Source organism: Phalacrocorax carbo, chromosome 9, assembly GCF_963921805.1.
Source record: "Phalacrocorax carbo chromosome 9, bPhaCar2.1, whole genome shotgun sequence".
NCBI lineage: Eukaryota > Metazoa > Chordata > Aves > Suliformes > Phalacrocoracidae > Phalacrocorax > Phalacrocorax carbo.
Window position 1 is genome coordinate 24,934,841 of NC_087521.1, and position 17,078 is coordinate 24,951,918.

General features: G+C 46.5%; 1 protein-coding gene across 3 annotated transcripts in view; it reads left to right on the forward strand.

Moving 5' to 3' along the window:
• The first annotated feature begins 697 nt into the window (after positions 1 to 697).
• Positions 698 to 17,078, forward strand: part of EVL (Enah/Vasp-like) — a 156,755-nt gene continuing 140,374 nt past the window's right edge. For 2 of the 3 annotated variants that reach the window (XM_064460752.1, XM_064460754.1), the window contains exon 1: positions 1,209 to 1,432. In XM_064460752.1, the coding sequence (XP_064316822.1) occupies positions 1,224 to 1,432 (209 nt within the window). In that variant the 5' untranslated portion in view covers positions 1,209 to 1,223. Of the gene's footprint in view, positions 935 to 1,208; positions 1,433 to 17,078 lie in introns of those variants that run through there. The other variant, XM_064460757.1, reaches the window with a different exon arrangement.

Here is a 17,078-nt window from a genome sequence, read left to right on the forward strand (position 1 = left end):
AAGAAGCTGTTCCCACTGGTGGAGGTCATCACCGTGCAGTTTGGGCCGCACAGGAGAGCTGGCAGGAGTGACTGGAAGGAGAGCAGAGGGCCAAGGACGGGAGCGGGATGTGGAGCGGGAAGGAGAGGTGGATGGAGAGAAGCAGCAGGGCTGGAGGAAGCCCAGGGCACACCGGGGTGGGTGGGTGGGTGCGGATGACGGGTGTCAATGAGACATGGGAGAACTCACAGGGAAACTCCTCTGGCGCAAGTGGGAAGGGTGAAGGAACAGAAAACCCTGCAGTATTAACTCGAAATACAATTTCTGCCCTTGCTTCCATCCGCAGAAGCACCGATTTTTAACGCAGGTATACGGGACCCCTACAGCACTTGGCAGAGGAGGGGTCTGCAACCGCGGCACTGCCCCTGCTCCAGCCGGGGACGGCTCGGGGACGCGACGCGGCCCCGGCCCGGCCCGAGGCGGCCGGGGGAGCCCGGCGGGGCCCGGAGCCGCCGATCGGCGGCGCCGCGCGGGGTGCGGGACTTGCCTCACCTGCGGACCCCCGGGGGCAGCAGCGGGGGCGCGGGGGCAGATGGGCAGCGCGCGGCAGGGCGGGGCAGGGCGCGGCAGGGCGGGGCAGGGCGGGGCAGGGCGGGGCGGGCTCCCCCCGCCACCCCCCGGCGGAGGCTGCGCGGGGCGGGGCGGGGCGGCTTCGCCACGCGTGGGAGCGGAGCGGAGCGGGGCGGGCGGCAGCGGCGCTTTGTCCTGCCCACACACCCAGACACACGCAGCGCAGCCGGGCGGGAGCCGGCAACATGGCCGGGCCGGCGGAGGGGCTGCCCGCCGCCGCGCTGCCCGGCTAGTGCCGCGGGGCCCGGCGCTGCGAGTGGGGCGGCGCCCCCCGCCGCCCCCGGCCCCGGCCCCGGCCCCCGCCGCGCCCCGCCGGGAAGATGAGGTGAGTGCGGGCGGCCGCGGGTGCGGGGCGGGCAGGGCTCCCCGCGGCAGGGCGGGGGTCCGCGGTTCCCCCCGTGATGGTGTCACGCCGTGGGGGGTGGGGATTTCCTGTGCGAGTGGCGGGCGGGGGGAGAGGTTAAGCAATGCGGCGCTTCCTAGTCCTTCACCAGATGGGCAATACGAGTGGGTGGTGACATTTTTGGCGTGTTTGACTGTCAGTGCCTAAATCCATGTGACGGATTATCTCGGCGGTTGCAGAGGGCTGTAAGCGCTTTGAAAATAGTGCTGCGATGTGCAGCCGGGGATCCTGCTCGGTGCTGCCGCCGCGCCTGGCGGCCCCGAGGGCACGGCGGGACCGGCCTCGGGCGCGGGACCCTGCGGCGGGTCGTGGAAGAGGAGCTCCTGAGAGGAGGCGTGATTTCCCCCGAGCATCCATCGTGCCCGGCCTCCCGGTCTCCCTCGTCAGGCACCGAGTGCTCCAACTCGTAGTTTTCCCGAGGTCAGTTTGTCTATTGTGAATATGAAAAGCAAAGCAAAAAAAATTCCACATATTTCTTGCAGCCAGATAAGTGCCTGGTGGAAGGAAGGAAGAACATTATTTGGTTTTGTTCATACTTCTCCAAACCCCTCTTTCCTCATTTAGCAAGATTTCACTTGAGCCGTCAGTATGTCAGAGCAACCCAGCCTCTGATTCATTTTCTAATACTAGTGATTCTTTCCACTTAAATAAAGATAATAATTTATCTTTAGCAAAGTAAAACTGCTTTGGGAAACCTTCAAACTGGAAATGACAGTCTGAAGCCAGAGACCCTTCTGTGGTGCCTGACCCATGAATTGCAAGGCTGGCACTGCTCCTGGGAAGTACAGTTGACGTCTAAAAACCTTTGCCTGCATTTACGGTTGCATTTACTCCTGACACTACCGTGTGTGTCAAAGCCTTGGACCTGCATTGATTTATTTAGTCATTTATATTACTATTAGTTTTTTTACTTGCTTAAAATGCTGTTCTTATGGGATGGGGGGGCAAAAGTACACGAGCCCGCAGTGTCACGTGGCTGGTGGCCTAGGCCCCTCTGGCCTCCACACAGAAGGTGTATCTGCATCAGCCTCACCTGGTCTGATCACGATGCTGCTCAGAGACCTCCAGAGGTAAGTCACCAGGCACAACAGATGGCAGTGAAGTTTTCCCTTGCTCCCCCCTTTCAGTTAGCAGCCCGGTTGGTAGAGCTCTTCCCCCGTGAAGAAGGAAGGCTGACTTTCTGACTCATAAGCACACCTTTCACCCCCGAGGAGGCACCATGGGGCTAGTTGGAAGGCGGCAACAATTTTGAGTTTCCTGCACGGAAGGTACCCTGTTCCGCATGAACTTCTGCAGTTGGTGGTTGTGCTTTTTATTGGAAGAGGAAGCAGGAAAGAGAGTGCCCCGCAGACACAGGCTGTGAGTTAGGGTACCGTAAGGCGCCCAAGGTAATCCCTGCCGTGAGAGCTAGGTCGCTCTTGGGTGAGGTGTGAGCTACAGGCCGTTTTGGAAAGAAAAAGCAGCTTAACTCCAGGAGGGGCTTCTAGACTCCCCCATACCCTCACTTCTCACGATGATGCAGGGGGTGCTTCCCTAGGTTCGACACCTAACGCCAGGCTGCGTCTGGTCTGGGTGGGGGGGCCAGCACCCGAAGTTGGTCTGTGTGTGCTGCTGGGTGCTGCTTTGTACCGCTGCCCTTTCCTGCTTTCCCCATGTGATGCTTGGCACCTGCAGGTGTATCACGCTTAAAATAATCTTTTCATGTTAATACTGCTTTATACTTTAACGTGTGTGCTTGTTTTGAATGAATTTCTGGTTTTAAAGGTTTCCAGTACTGAGGTTTTTTTTTTTACTTGCGTACATTGACATTACTGAGTAGGTCATACTTGTCAGTAAATATATGTCTGCAAACCACCTAAAACCTTTTCAGTAACAATTCTTGTTTAATAAATATAGCCTGTATAATTCCAAAATACCCTGGCAGGCTATACAATCATTTAATAAAAACCTTCTTAAAACATTTGCTTAGCCATGTGTGTTTTATTTCTATTGCTTTTTGTGGTGGTGAATAGATTACAGTGCTATTCTTTGCACAATTGCATTTATGTGATCGTTTCCATTTTTTGATAGTTTTTTTTAATGTCTTCACTTCAAAGGTATAAAGTGTGTGTATAGTGGGTGTGCCACGGGTCTTAGAAATAGAAGATTATAATAGATGTTCTGTCTCAAAAGTGGATTAGGATTCCTGGGTAGAAAATGCTAAAGTGCAGAGGTGTTATTAGTCTCAGTATATAAAAATATTTCTTTAGTACAACAAATGTTGAGGTTATTCTACAGCAGATATTAATTTATTCTTGGGAGTAACAGAATTAGCTCATATTTGGGAAAACGTCTATGAAAATAAGATTTTTACGTTCTGTCAACAGAGGTGTAACCTCACATTTCTTAGTCATACATGTAGTTTATAAGGCATCTGTGTTTCAGTGGTCTCTGTTCTTAAAAATAAAAACCAGCTATAGCATTTTGGGTGTAGCCCTGAAAAAAAAATCTTCGCTGCCTCGCTCTTCGCCGTGACTGCGGTGAGTGTAAGTTGGCCCTCCGTGCTGTGCTCCTGAGGCAGCCCTGTGGGGAAGCCTCCCACTTTAAGCGCTTTGTTTTTTCTGAACAGAACAGACAGTGAATATCCAGAGATGGGAGCAACCTCTGAACAGGATTATTCAGACTAAAACTATACCTCCTTACTCTTTTGTGGTAACACATGCTTTAATCCAACCCAAGGTAATGAGTTCAGTACAGAAGTTACTGGGGAAAGCGGTGTCCCTTGGCACCTTAATGTTTGTGGGGTTCTCTAGCTAAAGTCAACCTTTTTGTTCTGATGTTTCTGTGTAGCTACCAACTGGAAATCCTAAAAAAGCTGTTGTATTTAGCCCTAATTTGAAGGGGTGGGGCAACACCTTGTGAAAAAGGGAACTAAATATTCATAGTATAAAACTGCTTTAATAACAGGAAGTGTATGTACATCCGTCTTAAACCTTTTGTTTTCAGACATAAGCAAGCAAAGTCTTTACATTTGTTCCAATAACACAATGTATTGAGCATTTCATTGTCTTCCACATTTTCTGCGTGTTATGCAGTTCATGAGATAACTCAAGAATTTTTGCCAATGCTTTTACTCTGCTTGGAGGGTAACCGGAGCTGTGTGTATGTGGTGTTATTTTCTACGTTTTATTTACTGTTTCTTTCTGTTTGCATCTGTAATAAATTAGAGAGAATGTGTTTTTTTGTGTTTATAATGTCATCAGAACTGGGGTTACCGACCTGTCTGGACCCAGTGCACTGTCTCCTGCAGGAAAGTAGCAACATCCCCTGAGATGGATAATAAAATCAAGTTGTCTGTAAAGGTTCGTTTAACCTTGTCATTTAGTAATTGATTTCTGAGCTGGGACAATGTGTTTGTTACTTAGCTAATTTTTGTTTAATTTGAAAACTCCCTCCTGCCACGTTCTGACTCCTGCTGCGTGCCTTGGCGCACGTGGCTGTGGGCTCCTGGGGGCAGCTGGGAGTTGTCACACCACCTTCTGCAAGTCGTGCCTTGGAGTACATTTAGGTTTGCAGCCTTTCAAGCCGAATCTGTGCTATGCGGTTCTGCCAGTGTCACTCGATGAGAAAACGCCCAGCCCAAGTGTAGATACTATGCTGCTGACAGAAAATTGCTGTTGTTAGCTCTGCTTAGATCTTTAGAGGGGTAGTTCAGCTCTAGCTGCAGACAAACTCCTTTGTCAGCAAATTTTGGACCTCTGCTGAAAGCTGCACCACGCCGGCTATGGCCCCGCAAAGACAGCGGCAGTGGTTCCCGGGGAACCGAGCGATGCTGCATTTCCATCGACGTACCCTGAGTGTCAGGACGCGTGAACAGACAGGCCAGTTGTGCCTCTTCCATACTAATTGTTATTCTGTATACTTAAATAAGCGTATTTTCCCCTCTCTGAAATAAAGCATAAGCTCTGGACACCTTTTTGAGCATTCCCTCTTTTTTGGAATATTTTGGTTTGTATTCTTCTTGTAATGGTGGCTGAATGTAATCTTTCGAGTGAGGGTGTGCAGGTCTGTTTAACTCAATATTGCGGTTTTGTGTGGCGTTTCACTAATGTCCTTCCCTGGATCACTCAGACTGTGTTAAACAGCAGACACACTAATGCAGAACAGCTCCATTAGAAGTGTGGGGTGATTAAGGGTGTCTGCAGTGGCTGTCTTCGTACTCGGCTAGGTGCTTCCTTTGGACAGTACAATATTTCTCTCTTTGAAAGTATTTAAGTATTTGCAAGTATTTCTCATAAGAAATCATCAAAATCTTTCCAAAAGTGCAGACACAGTTCAGGATCAAATACTTTCCCATATCTTGCAGCTTAGCAGTTCTGTGACTTCTTTCTTATTTTTCTTGCTCTCCATCATAGTTTTTCTCAGGTCTGGGCACTGTGTAAGGACCAGTATGGAACCTCTTTAGAAAAGAGTTCTAAAGCTGCTGCCAAAATAAAATGAGTCCTGACTAATGCTCAATCCTAATAATTACAGAATTAAAATAAAATAAATTGAATGAGCTATAGATTTTCTTTATCTGAGAAGATCACGATAGGTATTTCAAGTTTCTTTGCTGAATCTGAATCTTTGTATCATTTCATCTGCTTTCTATTTACATTTTAAAAAAAATACTAGCTGACGTTTTGGTATTGTCCTTCATTGCAGTAGATAAGCAGTCAAACCTGCTCCAGTGTACATTGGTATTGCTCCTACAAGAAGATGGGGAGTTTCAGGGTATATTTTCTGTTTCCTTCACAACCATTGCAGAACGCTAGGGATCCCCAGCGTTTCCCCCCACTTTTTCTTTTTCTTAGCCTTGTGCCTAGGTTCAGTTCCTCAGGAGCAGGGAGGAGAGGTGGAGTAGCTGTGCCACTGTTTCTTCATCTCACCCCGTTGTTTGCCCTTCAGCAGATTTCATTTGCAGTCACCTACCCGAGACTTACTTCCATTTCATCTGCTTTTTGAACTAATGCGCCATAATGAGGGGAAGTGACCGAAAGCCGCCCTGCTCCAGCGCAGAGCTTCCACCAGGATGCATGTGATCCGCGCACCAGTAAATCCCGCGCCCCTGCAGGAGTACGGCCATGATGCAGCCCAGGGAGAAGACGTCAGACCTCTAGGCAGGCTGCTGTGAGGCCCCCGGGTTGTAAGTCATGGCAGCACACAGCCTTGCTTGGGTTAACCTGCCTTGTTCCTGGCTAATTAGCCCACGGGGAGCTTTGCAGTATAAGGACAGGCTGTTTCCCAGCACCTGGGCTAGCGGAGACTTTTCTAGCCAGCACTGTAGGAAGCAGAGTGACCTGATGGTTCATCCGACACACTCTCCCGGTGATGGCTCTGTGTTCCTGGGTGAGCGTGCACATCACCCAGTGCGCTTCAGTCTCGGTTGTGACCGTGTGAAACTGAAAACAGTCAGTTATTTTGCTTTTTCATTTCTGGGGTATTTACCACTGCAGAATGTTTCTTCCCATGAGACTTTGCGTTTTTCTGTTGAGCAAACACTCAGAATGGTATTGACATGCTTTCCAAAACTATCCTTCACTTGAGAGTTATAGAAGTGTTAAGAATATCTATTTTTCACTAATCAGAGGAGACAGACTGGGCAAGTCCTTACCAAAAATGTAAGCCTGGAAACCTCCTCCACATTTCTGACTATCCAAAGTGCCATTCTGTAACATCACACCAACTAGTGAAGCATTACATTTCACTGGATATTTCACAGTCCTGGAGCAGGAGAGACATGTGGGGGCCAGAAACTTTTGATTTTCCTCCTTCATGTAGGCATTCAAGCCTTACATTTGTTTCAGGTTCAGTGTTAGTTTATACATTTCTTCTGACTTCTCGTTCCTGCTCCACTCAGCTGTGCTAACTTAGCCGCTTGTGGTTTGGTAGGGTGAACCAGATCATGAAGTTTTTACATAAAAAATAAGAAAAGTCACACTTTCCATATACAAAGGGTGTATATATAGGGTAGCAGCAAGCAGAAGGCTGAAAGACTGAGGCAGTGCTCCCTGGCACCATCAGAAATGCTTGTGAAACGGTTTCTCCAGGGAATGCTACTACTACAAATTAAAATTTGGCTTTTACTAAATGCTAATCCTGCTTTTCCCCTTATCCACCACAGACCCTCTTGCACAGGTTGCCCAGTGCTTGTGTTACAAACCGTGTAGCCTAGCTGGTAGTGTGGATGAGAATTTTCTAACTACTAACCATGTTCCCAGTCCAAAAATGGTATTCTCCACCTTGGGTCACTGGGGACCTCAGAGCTGGACACAGTGCTCCTGGTGGGGTCTCACCAGAGCAGAGTGGAGGCGGAGAATCATCTTCCTTGACCTCTTGGCAGTGCTTCTTTTGATACGACCCCACAATACAGTTGGCTTTCTGGCCTGCAAGCGCACTTTGGCGGCTCATGTCCATGTGCTGTTTTACCCTCTGGAAGCCCCTCACCGTTGAGTGCACTCATTTAGGTGAGCAATTCATTTCTCAGGCAGTAGGTGTCATTCCTGCAACTTGAGATCTCATAGTTTTCTTCTCTGGTTCCTCAGCTTCACATAGGTGCCAGGATGGATAGACGTGTTTTCTGTGATTTACTGGGGAAAAAATAAAGCAGCAAAACAAAGAAGCTGCGTAGTGCAACTCAGCCAGATGTAGTACTGTGAACTGTAGTGTGCCACGGGTGCAGGCACGGGTAGATGCTCCAGTGGTGAGGATGTAGTTTGGCTCCGGCTTTGCAGTGAGGCTGTTGAGGCCTGGTCTTTGTTGTGGTGAGCTCTATGGTGCAGAGGTGCTGTGCTTCCTTGGCTGGTCTGTGGCTGCTAAATCTCTTAACCTTTTTGGCTTCATTTCTTTATCTGCTGGAGGATGACAATACTTATCTGAGAGGGAATTAGGATGATTAAGTAGCTAGGTCTCAGTCTAGCACGGGATTCAAGGATATGCTTAAATTTGGTCCTGTTGAAGTCCTTGCTTTGGTAGAATGGAGTCTTCTGTTCAAAAAGCATTTCTGAGGATGGCAAGCATATTTATACTAAGTGCTAAGCATTATAGTGAAGTTCACTGTGTATCGCTGTCCCTTCACTCCTTCCTCTTTCTTCTTTTCCCTTTCCAATCATTCGCTGCTCTTCTTAGTCAGCACGTGTGTTGCGTCCTTCCCGTGCTTCCTTCCTTTATCCCTCCTTGGTAAGCCACTCCCTCAGTAACAAGGGGATCTAGAAAATACACTGAAATGGTATTAGCGTGGAGCAGGGTTGTGGTCACTGTAAGCCCTTTAACTGCATGCTGTATGCTTTTTTCCCTGTAGCTGTACTCAGATCAGGGTGTCGGCTGCTGTGGTGCTCCATGGGTGTATGTTTGCATGAAGCAGGAACAGCTGAACACAACCAGGACTGTTGAATGCTCATGATAAAAGGTTAGCTTAAAAAAGTAAATACAAGTAAAAAGGCTGTAATTGGAAGTAAGTCTGGTGCATGTGTGTTGGATGAGTAGGAGTATGTCTTCAGTACTGAATAGACCAGCACTACTCAACTGGTGGTTTGTGGTCGAGAGGACATTAAAAGAGAGTTCAAAAATGCCTACAGAAAACAGAAATGCCTACAAAAATCAGAAACAAGGAAGTTTAAATCATCCACATATGCACACATTTTAATGTAATTTGTATGTATGTACTCATGACTGTTAGCTCCTTACTGTTGTTATTAGCCACTTAAAATGTTTTTAATACTAAAAATCATAATTTTATTAAACAAGTCTGTTTTGTCTGTCACTCTCATTCCCACCTGTCAAACAGTACTGGGATTTAGGATAATCTGTGAATTCCTTTTTGAAAAGGATTTGTGATTTAAAATGAGAGAAATACTGGACTAGCGTATTTTGACAGAATGAGGTAACTTTAATATTCTGACTTTGTCATGAATTAGTGTTGAGTGCTGCAATACATTTGCATGATAATCTTTCTATTAAATAACTAAATAAATCATCTAGGTGAATCTAAGTCAATTTTTGATCACACAGATGTTCCGTTGAGAAGGATTTGAGTCATCCAAATAAAGCAGCCTTGCTATTCTCAGGTAATTAATTTCTTTGACTAGTCAGGTAAGTGGAAGAGAGAGAACATGGATTTATATTCATTTTACCTGTATGCTTACGGAACATTTTATTATCTGTCCCTGTTTGTTGTTTCACTTGTGTGGTAGTAAGAACCACCTGTGAGTGGGTGGAATGAGGAGTTATGTCCCTTCATTGCACTGCAGCACATTTAGTGTTTTCCATTAGAGGAGTTCAGTGGCGTGCTGCTTTGCCAGCAGCTGCCAACGTGATCCGTAATTCACAACACCGTCTTACGACTCCACTGGTAGTCCGGCGTTGTGATGGTTCCTCCTTGAGCCTGACCCGCTGACTCTTAGCTCTGCGTTTGTTTTAATTGGCGTTGAGCTGTCAAATGGTAGTTCACAGCGTATGGATCACATACAACTGCCACCACCGCTGCCATGGCAAGTGGTGATCCCCGGGGCCGTCTAGCTCACCGCAAACCCAGGAGTGGTCCAGAGCAGTGCCTCGCTCTACCCGCAGGTCAGCGTGGAGACGGCCGCCCCCCTGCATCCTCAGGGAGTTCAGCTGCCTACATCTAATGCTGGAGGCAGGAGGAAAGCTGGCTGATTCTGTGGCATTAAGGTCCTAATCTTGAAAAGACTTGTGCGCATTCTTGACCTTATTACTGGAAACGGTATCCTTGATGTTTGTGAACCTAATGACCATTGTGGTAAGACCACTGACCGTAATAAATCTAAGTATATGTGCAAGTATTGACAGGATTGGGGTCTAATGGAGCAGTGACGGCTTCTTCATTTGAGGGCAAAGCTCAGTGAGGCAAATTGGGTAGCTTTTAGGAAGGGAGCCAAAACCTGCCCTATTCCTATCCTGCATATGGAAGTCCTCACTTTTAACATATACAAATAGGAACATAAGCATCTCTTGTTTAAAATATATCTGCCACGCCCCAACGAACAATTATTAACTGAAAACCTGGCTGTAAGTCAAAAAACAGCCCGTCTTCAGGGGAACGGAGGAGGCAGGCGGGTGGTACGAGGAGCGGGTTTGCTGAGAAGCGGCGGGGGGGCTGGTGCTGGTGGAGCTGTCCCAGGCAGGTGAGGCAGGTCCTTCCCTTTCGGGGTTCACGAGCAAAAACGTAAATGAGGAGTGAATGGAAAGAGGGGCAGAGTGTTTAGCGTAACTGAGGAGCACGTGTGTGTGTAGTGGGGGTTCCGTGGGCCTGTCATGTTGACCCCAGGGAACTCCCCTTTGGTTTGTGGTCCTCAAGATGTTGCCCAAGGATGAGCTGTGAGGGCCTGCTTGTCTGTTCTGTCCTGTCTTACTAAACAAAAGTAGTGCCGGAACTGCATGACTGCAGCCCTTTGCAGGATCTCAAAAAACCTGAGCCAGCATAATATTTTAAAATTTCATGGTATGAAATATGAGAGCGTTACAGAAATAGCAGAGGGGAGACTAAGCCAGGCAGCAAACTAGGGAAGATGGAAATGAGTTTGTAAAAGCAATAAATGCACACAAGGACATGTATCAAGCTATGAAGGTTGTTCAGAGGTATGCGGGGTGAATGCCTCACATCGTGCATTTAGCTGTCACCACTGTCCTGAGCGCGGTGGGGCTCTGGCGCTGGTACTGGTGCAGGTCTGGTTTAGTCAGCGCTACTAGTCTGAAAGCAGAGCGGTGGTGTTTTCAGCTGGCTCCATTCCCTTGAACCAGTTCACCATGGAGCTGTGTAGATGTCTGTCAGCATCATGGCAGCGGTGCTGTGAGGGGTGGGAGGGAAGGCTGTGGTGAGGCCAGGGTGCATCAGCCCAACTGGAAATGATGCTCCATGTCTGACCCTCCTCTCAGTGGTGACTTCATGTTTCCAGGACCTCAAATTGAAATCACTGCATGGTCTGATTAACCCAGTGGTTTGCTAAGGATTTCCACGCTAAGTTGCTAAAACAATAGCCCTTCTTCCTTACTCAGGAATGCTTTCTATGGCCTCTTATTCTTGACACTGGTCTCCAGTCTTTGATCTCTTTGTCAGTTTGGTCAAAGTCTGTCACTGCAGACTTAGTTGCACCCTGACACCAGCTGTCATCTGTTATTGCCATCAGGGTCTGTTCATCATCCTTTTGCTTCGGTGATTTGGACACCTTCCGTGACCCTTATAAGATGATAATCCTGAGTTGGGTGCTGCAAAACAAACAACGCAGTTTAAGGTTCCCTGAACAAACGTTTTGGAGGTATTCTCGGTGTAGGAGGCTATGGTTAAGCCTGACCTTGCTAGAGTCCTTGTCTTCTATTTGAATGCAGTGGGTTCATAATCTAATATCAATTTCCATCTCTGATTCCCCAACATCCATGTCAGTATGATAGGCCGGAACTGCAGTTCAGCTTCACAGATGGTACCTGCATCGCAGAAAATATTAGATGACTGGTGCCCTAAATACGACAGAGTGCATTTGTCTACACATCTGTGTATACAGAAAAATCTCTGTAATGGTGAAAAGCATAGTCACGTAAGAGGAATGTGAAGGGAGTTTGCTCGAAGACTCAGTGGTGATGTTTTAAGTGTTGGAGCAGGGTAAGCAGAATAAGACCTTAAAAGTGTGAATAAACATGCATAGTGACTTTAACACATGTGCCTAAAGAAGTGGGCTTTTATGATTTTTGTTATTTTATTAAAAACAACTTTGATAATTGCTGTGTTTTCCTAATAGTACAAATCATGTCAAATATTTTAGTGACCTGCTATTTAAAAAAATAACCACATCAAACGCTTCAGCTTCCTTGAGGTTTGTCTCATTTTCCTTCAGGACCTGCATTTCTCATGGCCCATCAACATCTGTTCAGGTATTGCAAATGCAGGAGGATGGAGAGGTGACGACTTGCGGGATCTGTTTCTCTCTCTTCAGCCTCTGGGCTCCAGAGGAACTTCGGTAAAGATGGAGAGGCCAGAAGAGCCTTCATGGAGAGTGAGCATGCAGCAGCTCCGCCAGCGTGTCCTCAGCAGGATACGCAGCTCCTAGTACCCCTTTCCTGGGGAATGAATTAATTGACAGCTCAAAACTCTTGATTTTTTGGGGGGGTTTTCCAGCATTTCTTCTGTTCTCTGCTGTCTCTCTCTATTCTAAAGCTGTCTGCACAAGGATGTGAAGGAAAATTTATCCAAATCACCCAAAATATGAAAGTAAAGTAAATTAGGTAAACTAAATGGAACCATTGTATATATTCTCTGATTCAGTGTTCAAGTGACCTTAATTTGATTAAGCTTAACTCACATCAAAGTGAAATATACTAAATATGAAATAGGGTTGATTTAATTAATAATGAGGGTGTCTGCAGGGATCTGAAGTGGTTTGATTTGTTACAGAAATGCTAATTCAGATTACCTTTCCAGAGTTTTCTCATGTAGATAAACCCTACAGGACACATTATTAGTTATGCCTAAACTGATGTAATTGCGTGTTTATCCCCCCTGGCTCTGGAAGAGCCTTCTCATCACTGTCCTCATGTGGGACTTTGCGAGCATTTTGTTGTGGGATGTCTTGTTAGTTTGTTAATCCAGCCAAAGAAAATTAATCAGTTTTCTGTTGGATTAGCCAGCTTTTGACCTGGTTGGTGGCTGCGTGGTGCTCCACAGGGTAAAGGCAGGGGTGTGAATGCATGACCAAGGTGGAGAGGGTGGGGACTAGTTTCACCTCAGGTCAACACTTTGTGCAAGAGAGACCCTGCTTCCAGCACCGCTCATGTGCTGGAAGCTCACTCTCCCCTGCTTACATAGCACATAGACTAGAAGAAGTCATGAGTCGTGCTGGAGTTGCCTGAAGTCAGATACCAAGTTTTATTTGCTCGGTGTTTAGGTACAACTGTCATGTATTACTTGGCTCTGGCTTGGACTGGTTTCCTTTGGCTTTTTTTCTCCTTTGTGCCTATGTAACACCACAGCATGTACCTTCTGAATAGCCATCACCTAACCAGCTTGTGCTTTCAATATACACAAGCTCTACTGACCCACTTTCTTACTGCTTTTCTTCCTTTTCTGTCCATGGCTTTAAAGTTCTGTGAGTATATTTTTTGCCATATGATTATTACAGGAATGGACACATTATAATTGCAAAGGCAGGATAACTGGAATGGCTGAGACCTCCTGCGAATTTTTCTGTAGGGTGTTTTTTAAGGACTTGCTTTGTTTTCAAAGGATTGTGCAAAAAAGTTCTGATTTCATAGTGCTGTGCTTCAAGTGTAAAATAAGTAGCAGAACGGAAGCACCAGTCATTTTCAACAATTTGCCAAACCGAAACTATTAGAGTGACTTCAGGAGGAGAATGGATAATAAATGTGAATTAGATACAGCAAATTTCATCTAATTCCATAGCGCTTTTTTTTTTTTCCTGGTATTTGAAAAATAGAGAGGTGACCTGAAACCTGGCCTGAACTTTAGCATGAATTCTACCTCTGATGCAAAAACCTTTGGACTTTGGGAGTCTGGAAGGAATGTAATACTGCGCTTCAAAATTCCCTTGAAATCTATCCACAGAATACTAGGAAATGCCGGCTGTCCCTGTTAGCATCTTCACCCCTTCTAGTTTCAGCTTGCACAAGGAATGACTCCAAAATAGTGGCCAAAGGGGTGCTTTCAGCTTCTAGAAGCTTCCTGTGATTACTTGGTTCATTTTGTCTGGAAACCGGGCTTTGAAACCACCGAGCTGTGCCCATCTCATCCTGTTTTAATATCAGCACACCCAGACACATAAACAGTGTACTTCTTCATGAGGCGATGAAAATCAATGAGGCTTTGAAAAGACATGCTCTTTAAAGTCACGGCCTTATTTGGGAAGTTGCAAGAAGCTTGGCTGTCACACGAGAATATTTTGGCTCCGTGACAGTTTCCTTTATACGGTTCTTCAGCGAGGAATCTCCTGTGTTTGTGCAGTGATAACTTGCAAGTGTTGCATGCTGAATATTTGCTGGAGGAGAACTCAGTATGTTGGTCAAAAGAGGCCAAAGACCCCTCTGGACCTCTGTCTGGTCCAAAATATGCAGATAAAGCACATTTTCAAAGATAAACTGAAAAAAACCTCCTAGTATTTCAGTATTCCTGAGCAGATTCACATACGCTTTTATTATAGTTACTTCTCTATACCCTTTTTTCTTTCCACTACTCATTTGTTGAGTGCTACCTTCTGTTTATGTAAGTGTGGGATTGTTGAGGAATAATCTGGGCTGCCATCACCCTTTTGTTCCTTACGCTCCTTGGGAACATTTTGTTTATGTTCCTGACACCTTGGGAACTGTGGTGGGATGAAAGGGTCTGTAAGACAGAGATAAACAATAAACTGAAGGGAAGGTGTCAGAGACGGAAGCATTTTAGACTTGGAGTTGTATGGGGAGAAGAGAGAGGAGAGAGAAGGTTATCACAGCAGCATTTTTGAAATGGTTTCAGAAGAGTTGAAAAAGAAAGACAAATTAGAGAAGAAAGTTGTGTGATTATAAGCTGAAGATCACTGTGGCTGTTGCTGAATCCCTTAAACCGGTGGAATATAAAAATATTGCAGCAACTTAAGCTGCACAATTTAGTGAAGTGCAGAGGGAAGAGGATCTCCTGGCCATACTGATGTTGGGGACATGGGGCACAATGATAACCCACCCCATATGGATCTGTCACGACACTTGTACCAGAAAGGACACCCTCAAGCATCAACAATACTGTTAAATGATAATAGCTTTTGGAGGGATTGAGAACCTAAGGGACAGGGGGTGAGGTCAGCATAGTCTGGTTGTGGGACCAGTATCTACCCTTCAGATTTTACATCCCACAAAGGGCACAAAATATCCTTCTTCCCAGCGTATCAGATCCTCTCCTCCACTGTCCTTACTGAGTTTCCTTTGACCTGTTCTTGCTGATCCTGTGGACGTACTGACCCAACATATATTTCAGCTCTTTTCCACTCTGCCCAGCACCTTTCTGTTCCTGGGGGGGCCGGGGTGGAGGGGGGCAGCTGTAAAGGCTGATCTCTGTCCTCAGCCCTATACCACTACAGTGCCAAAGGTAATATTCAGCTACTGCTGGCATGTCTTTGGAGAAAGGGCAGGTGGAGGGGGTGGTGAGCCTGGAGCAGAGGCATCCCAAGGGTCCAGCATTGCTTGTATTTCCCAGGCGCCAACTGATAATACTAATGTCAGTTAATACTGTGCTTATCTAATAGCAGCCTAGGGTAGCAGAGAGAAGAGCGGTAGTGCCCATGGCAGTAGCTGGGAAAGCAAAATACTTCTACCTTAAGAGAGCTTGAGCTATTTGCAGCCAATATGGGGAATGCAACTAGGAATATGAGGCTGGAAAGAGCAGACGTCAGGTTAGGTGGCTCTGCAGTGCTCTGAGATAGAAATGTGAATTCAAAATGTGGAAGAATAGTGATGCCTGTCTGTGGCTGGAAACTTAGTAGGAATTTTGTGAGCAAGGGGAGTAAGCTTTGGGATAGTATTTGTAGTTTTGTGATGATCTCTTATTTTATGAGTCTCGGGAGTTCATTAGCAGAGCCTTGCTACTTTTCTCTTCCCTTTCAAGGTCACTGGGATGCGCTGACTGCTCTGTGGCTTCATTCATTAGAAATCAGCTATGCCAGGATTTGACTGGGATGTTTATCTGTGATGACCTGATCATTTCCTTCAGGAAGTCATTAATGCTCGGAAAGACAAATGGATCTCATGCTAGAGGACAGGTCACGCTCACTTCTCTCTGCCCCCAAAGATGAGGGAAGTAGCATATGGCTTATGAATAAATATTTAATACTCGAAGATACGAGTCAGTTGTCTAAACTGAATTGAGGCCCAGTTTCATTTCAAATGCTCTGGAGCGCCCGTGTGATGGATGTGTGGCTGATGGCCATGACCTGTGGGAGACCAGAGCCCAGCTTGATGCCAGACACTGAACATGTGCTTGGGCACCTTTTTCAGGCAACTGGTTTGAACCCCAAGCAATGCCAGGCAGGATGGCAGCAAGACTACGCAGTGTTTCAGCAGTGAGCACTGCTGGGAGGGAAAAACTTTCATTTGCTGCAGTTTGTTCTGGGGTTTGGTGTACAGAAACCAGTCAGTGGATCTGGAGCCAAGACCACTCTGATTGCAAAACCCGCTCCCGATTTCCCCTTCTGTCCTTTCCTGTTCCTGCACATCCTCTTTGTGCGGTTTTGGGATGAACAAAAGTATACCTCATTGCTTTTCCCAAGGTTGCAACCTGGTTGTGAGACAGACCGGATGTGTTCTGCGTGGCTTGCCCGCTAGTCTAGCCTGAGTGATGAAAAGGACCTAGTCAGCACAGGTAGGGAAGCAATAGGTATAGTACTAAGCTTGATTCATGGTAGTGTAGGGCAATTTGTGCTACTGCTCCTTACTTGGCTGTAAAAATGCTACTAGCCGTACCATAGGTAATTAGTCACTGTTGTATAGCCTAAGTAGGTCTTTTTTTTTAAAGATTGAATGAGAAAATATGACCATTCAGTTGAGAAATGATAAGCCATGCAATTGTAGCTGGGCAAGTAGCATGTATGCATGACCTCCTATTCTGCTCTTCCTCTTGAGCTCACCTAGTTTCTTCTGGCTGCAAGAAACGTCATGTGGTCTTGAACAGTACTGGTGGGTGGCCGGGGCTTGGGGGCTGCTGGGGCGGTTGCAATATGGTTCAATTTGTCAAAGACCTCCCTAGTTCAGACTGTGGGTTGAGCAAAGGCCTGGGAGTTGGCAGAGCCAAAATGAGAATTCAGACTTCGTCAGTAACCTTGCTATGCAGCCCTGAAGCAAGCAGTGTGGCTGTGGCTTCCCTCATTCATCTGTTCCCCAGCCTAGAAATCTGTTCTTATTACATAACTCACAGGAAAATTAGGAGAGGTATGGAAAATTCTGGATGTAGAAAGCGAAGCAAGGTGCCCCCAACATGGGGTTTGTGTTACTGCTTTGCTTCTTCAGGAATGTTAGTGCTTGTCCTTTTGTTAGGAAACAGAATCTCATCCCCAGTAGC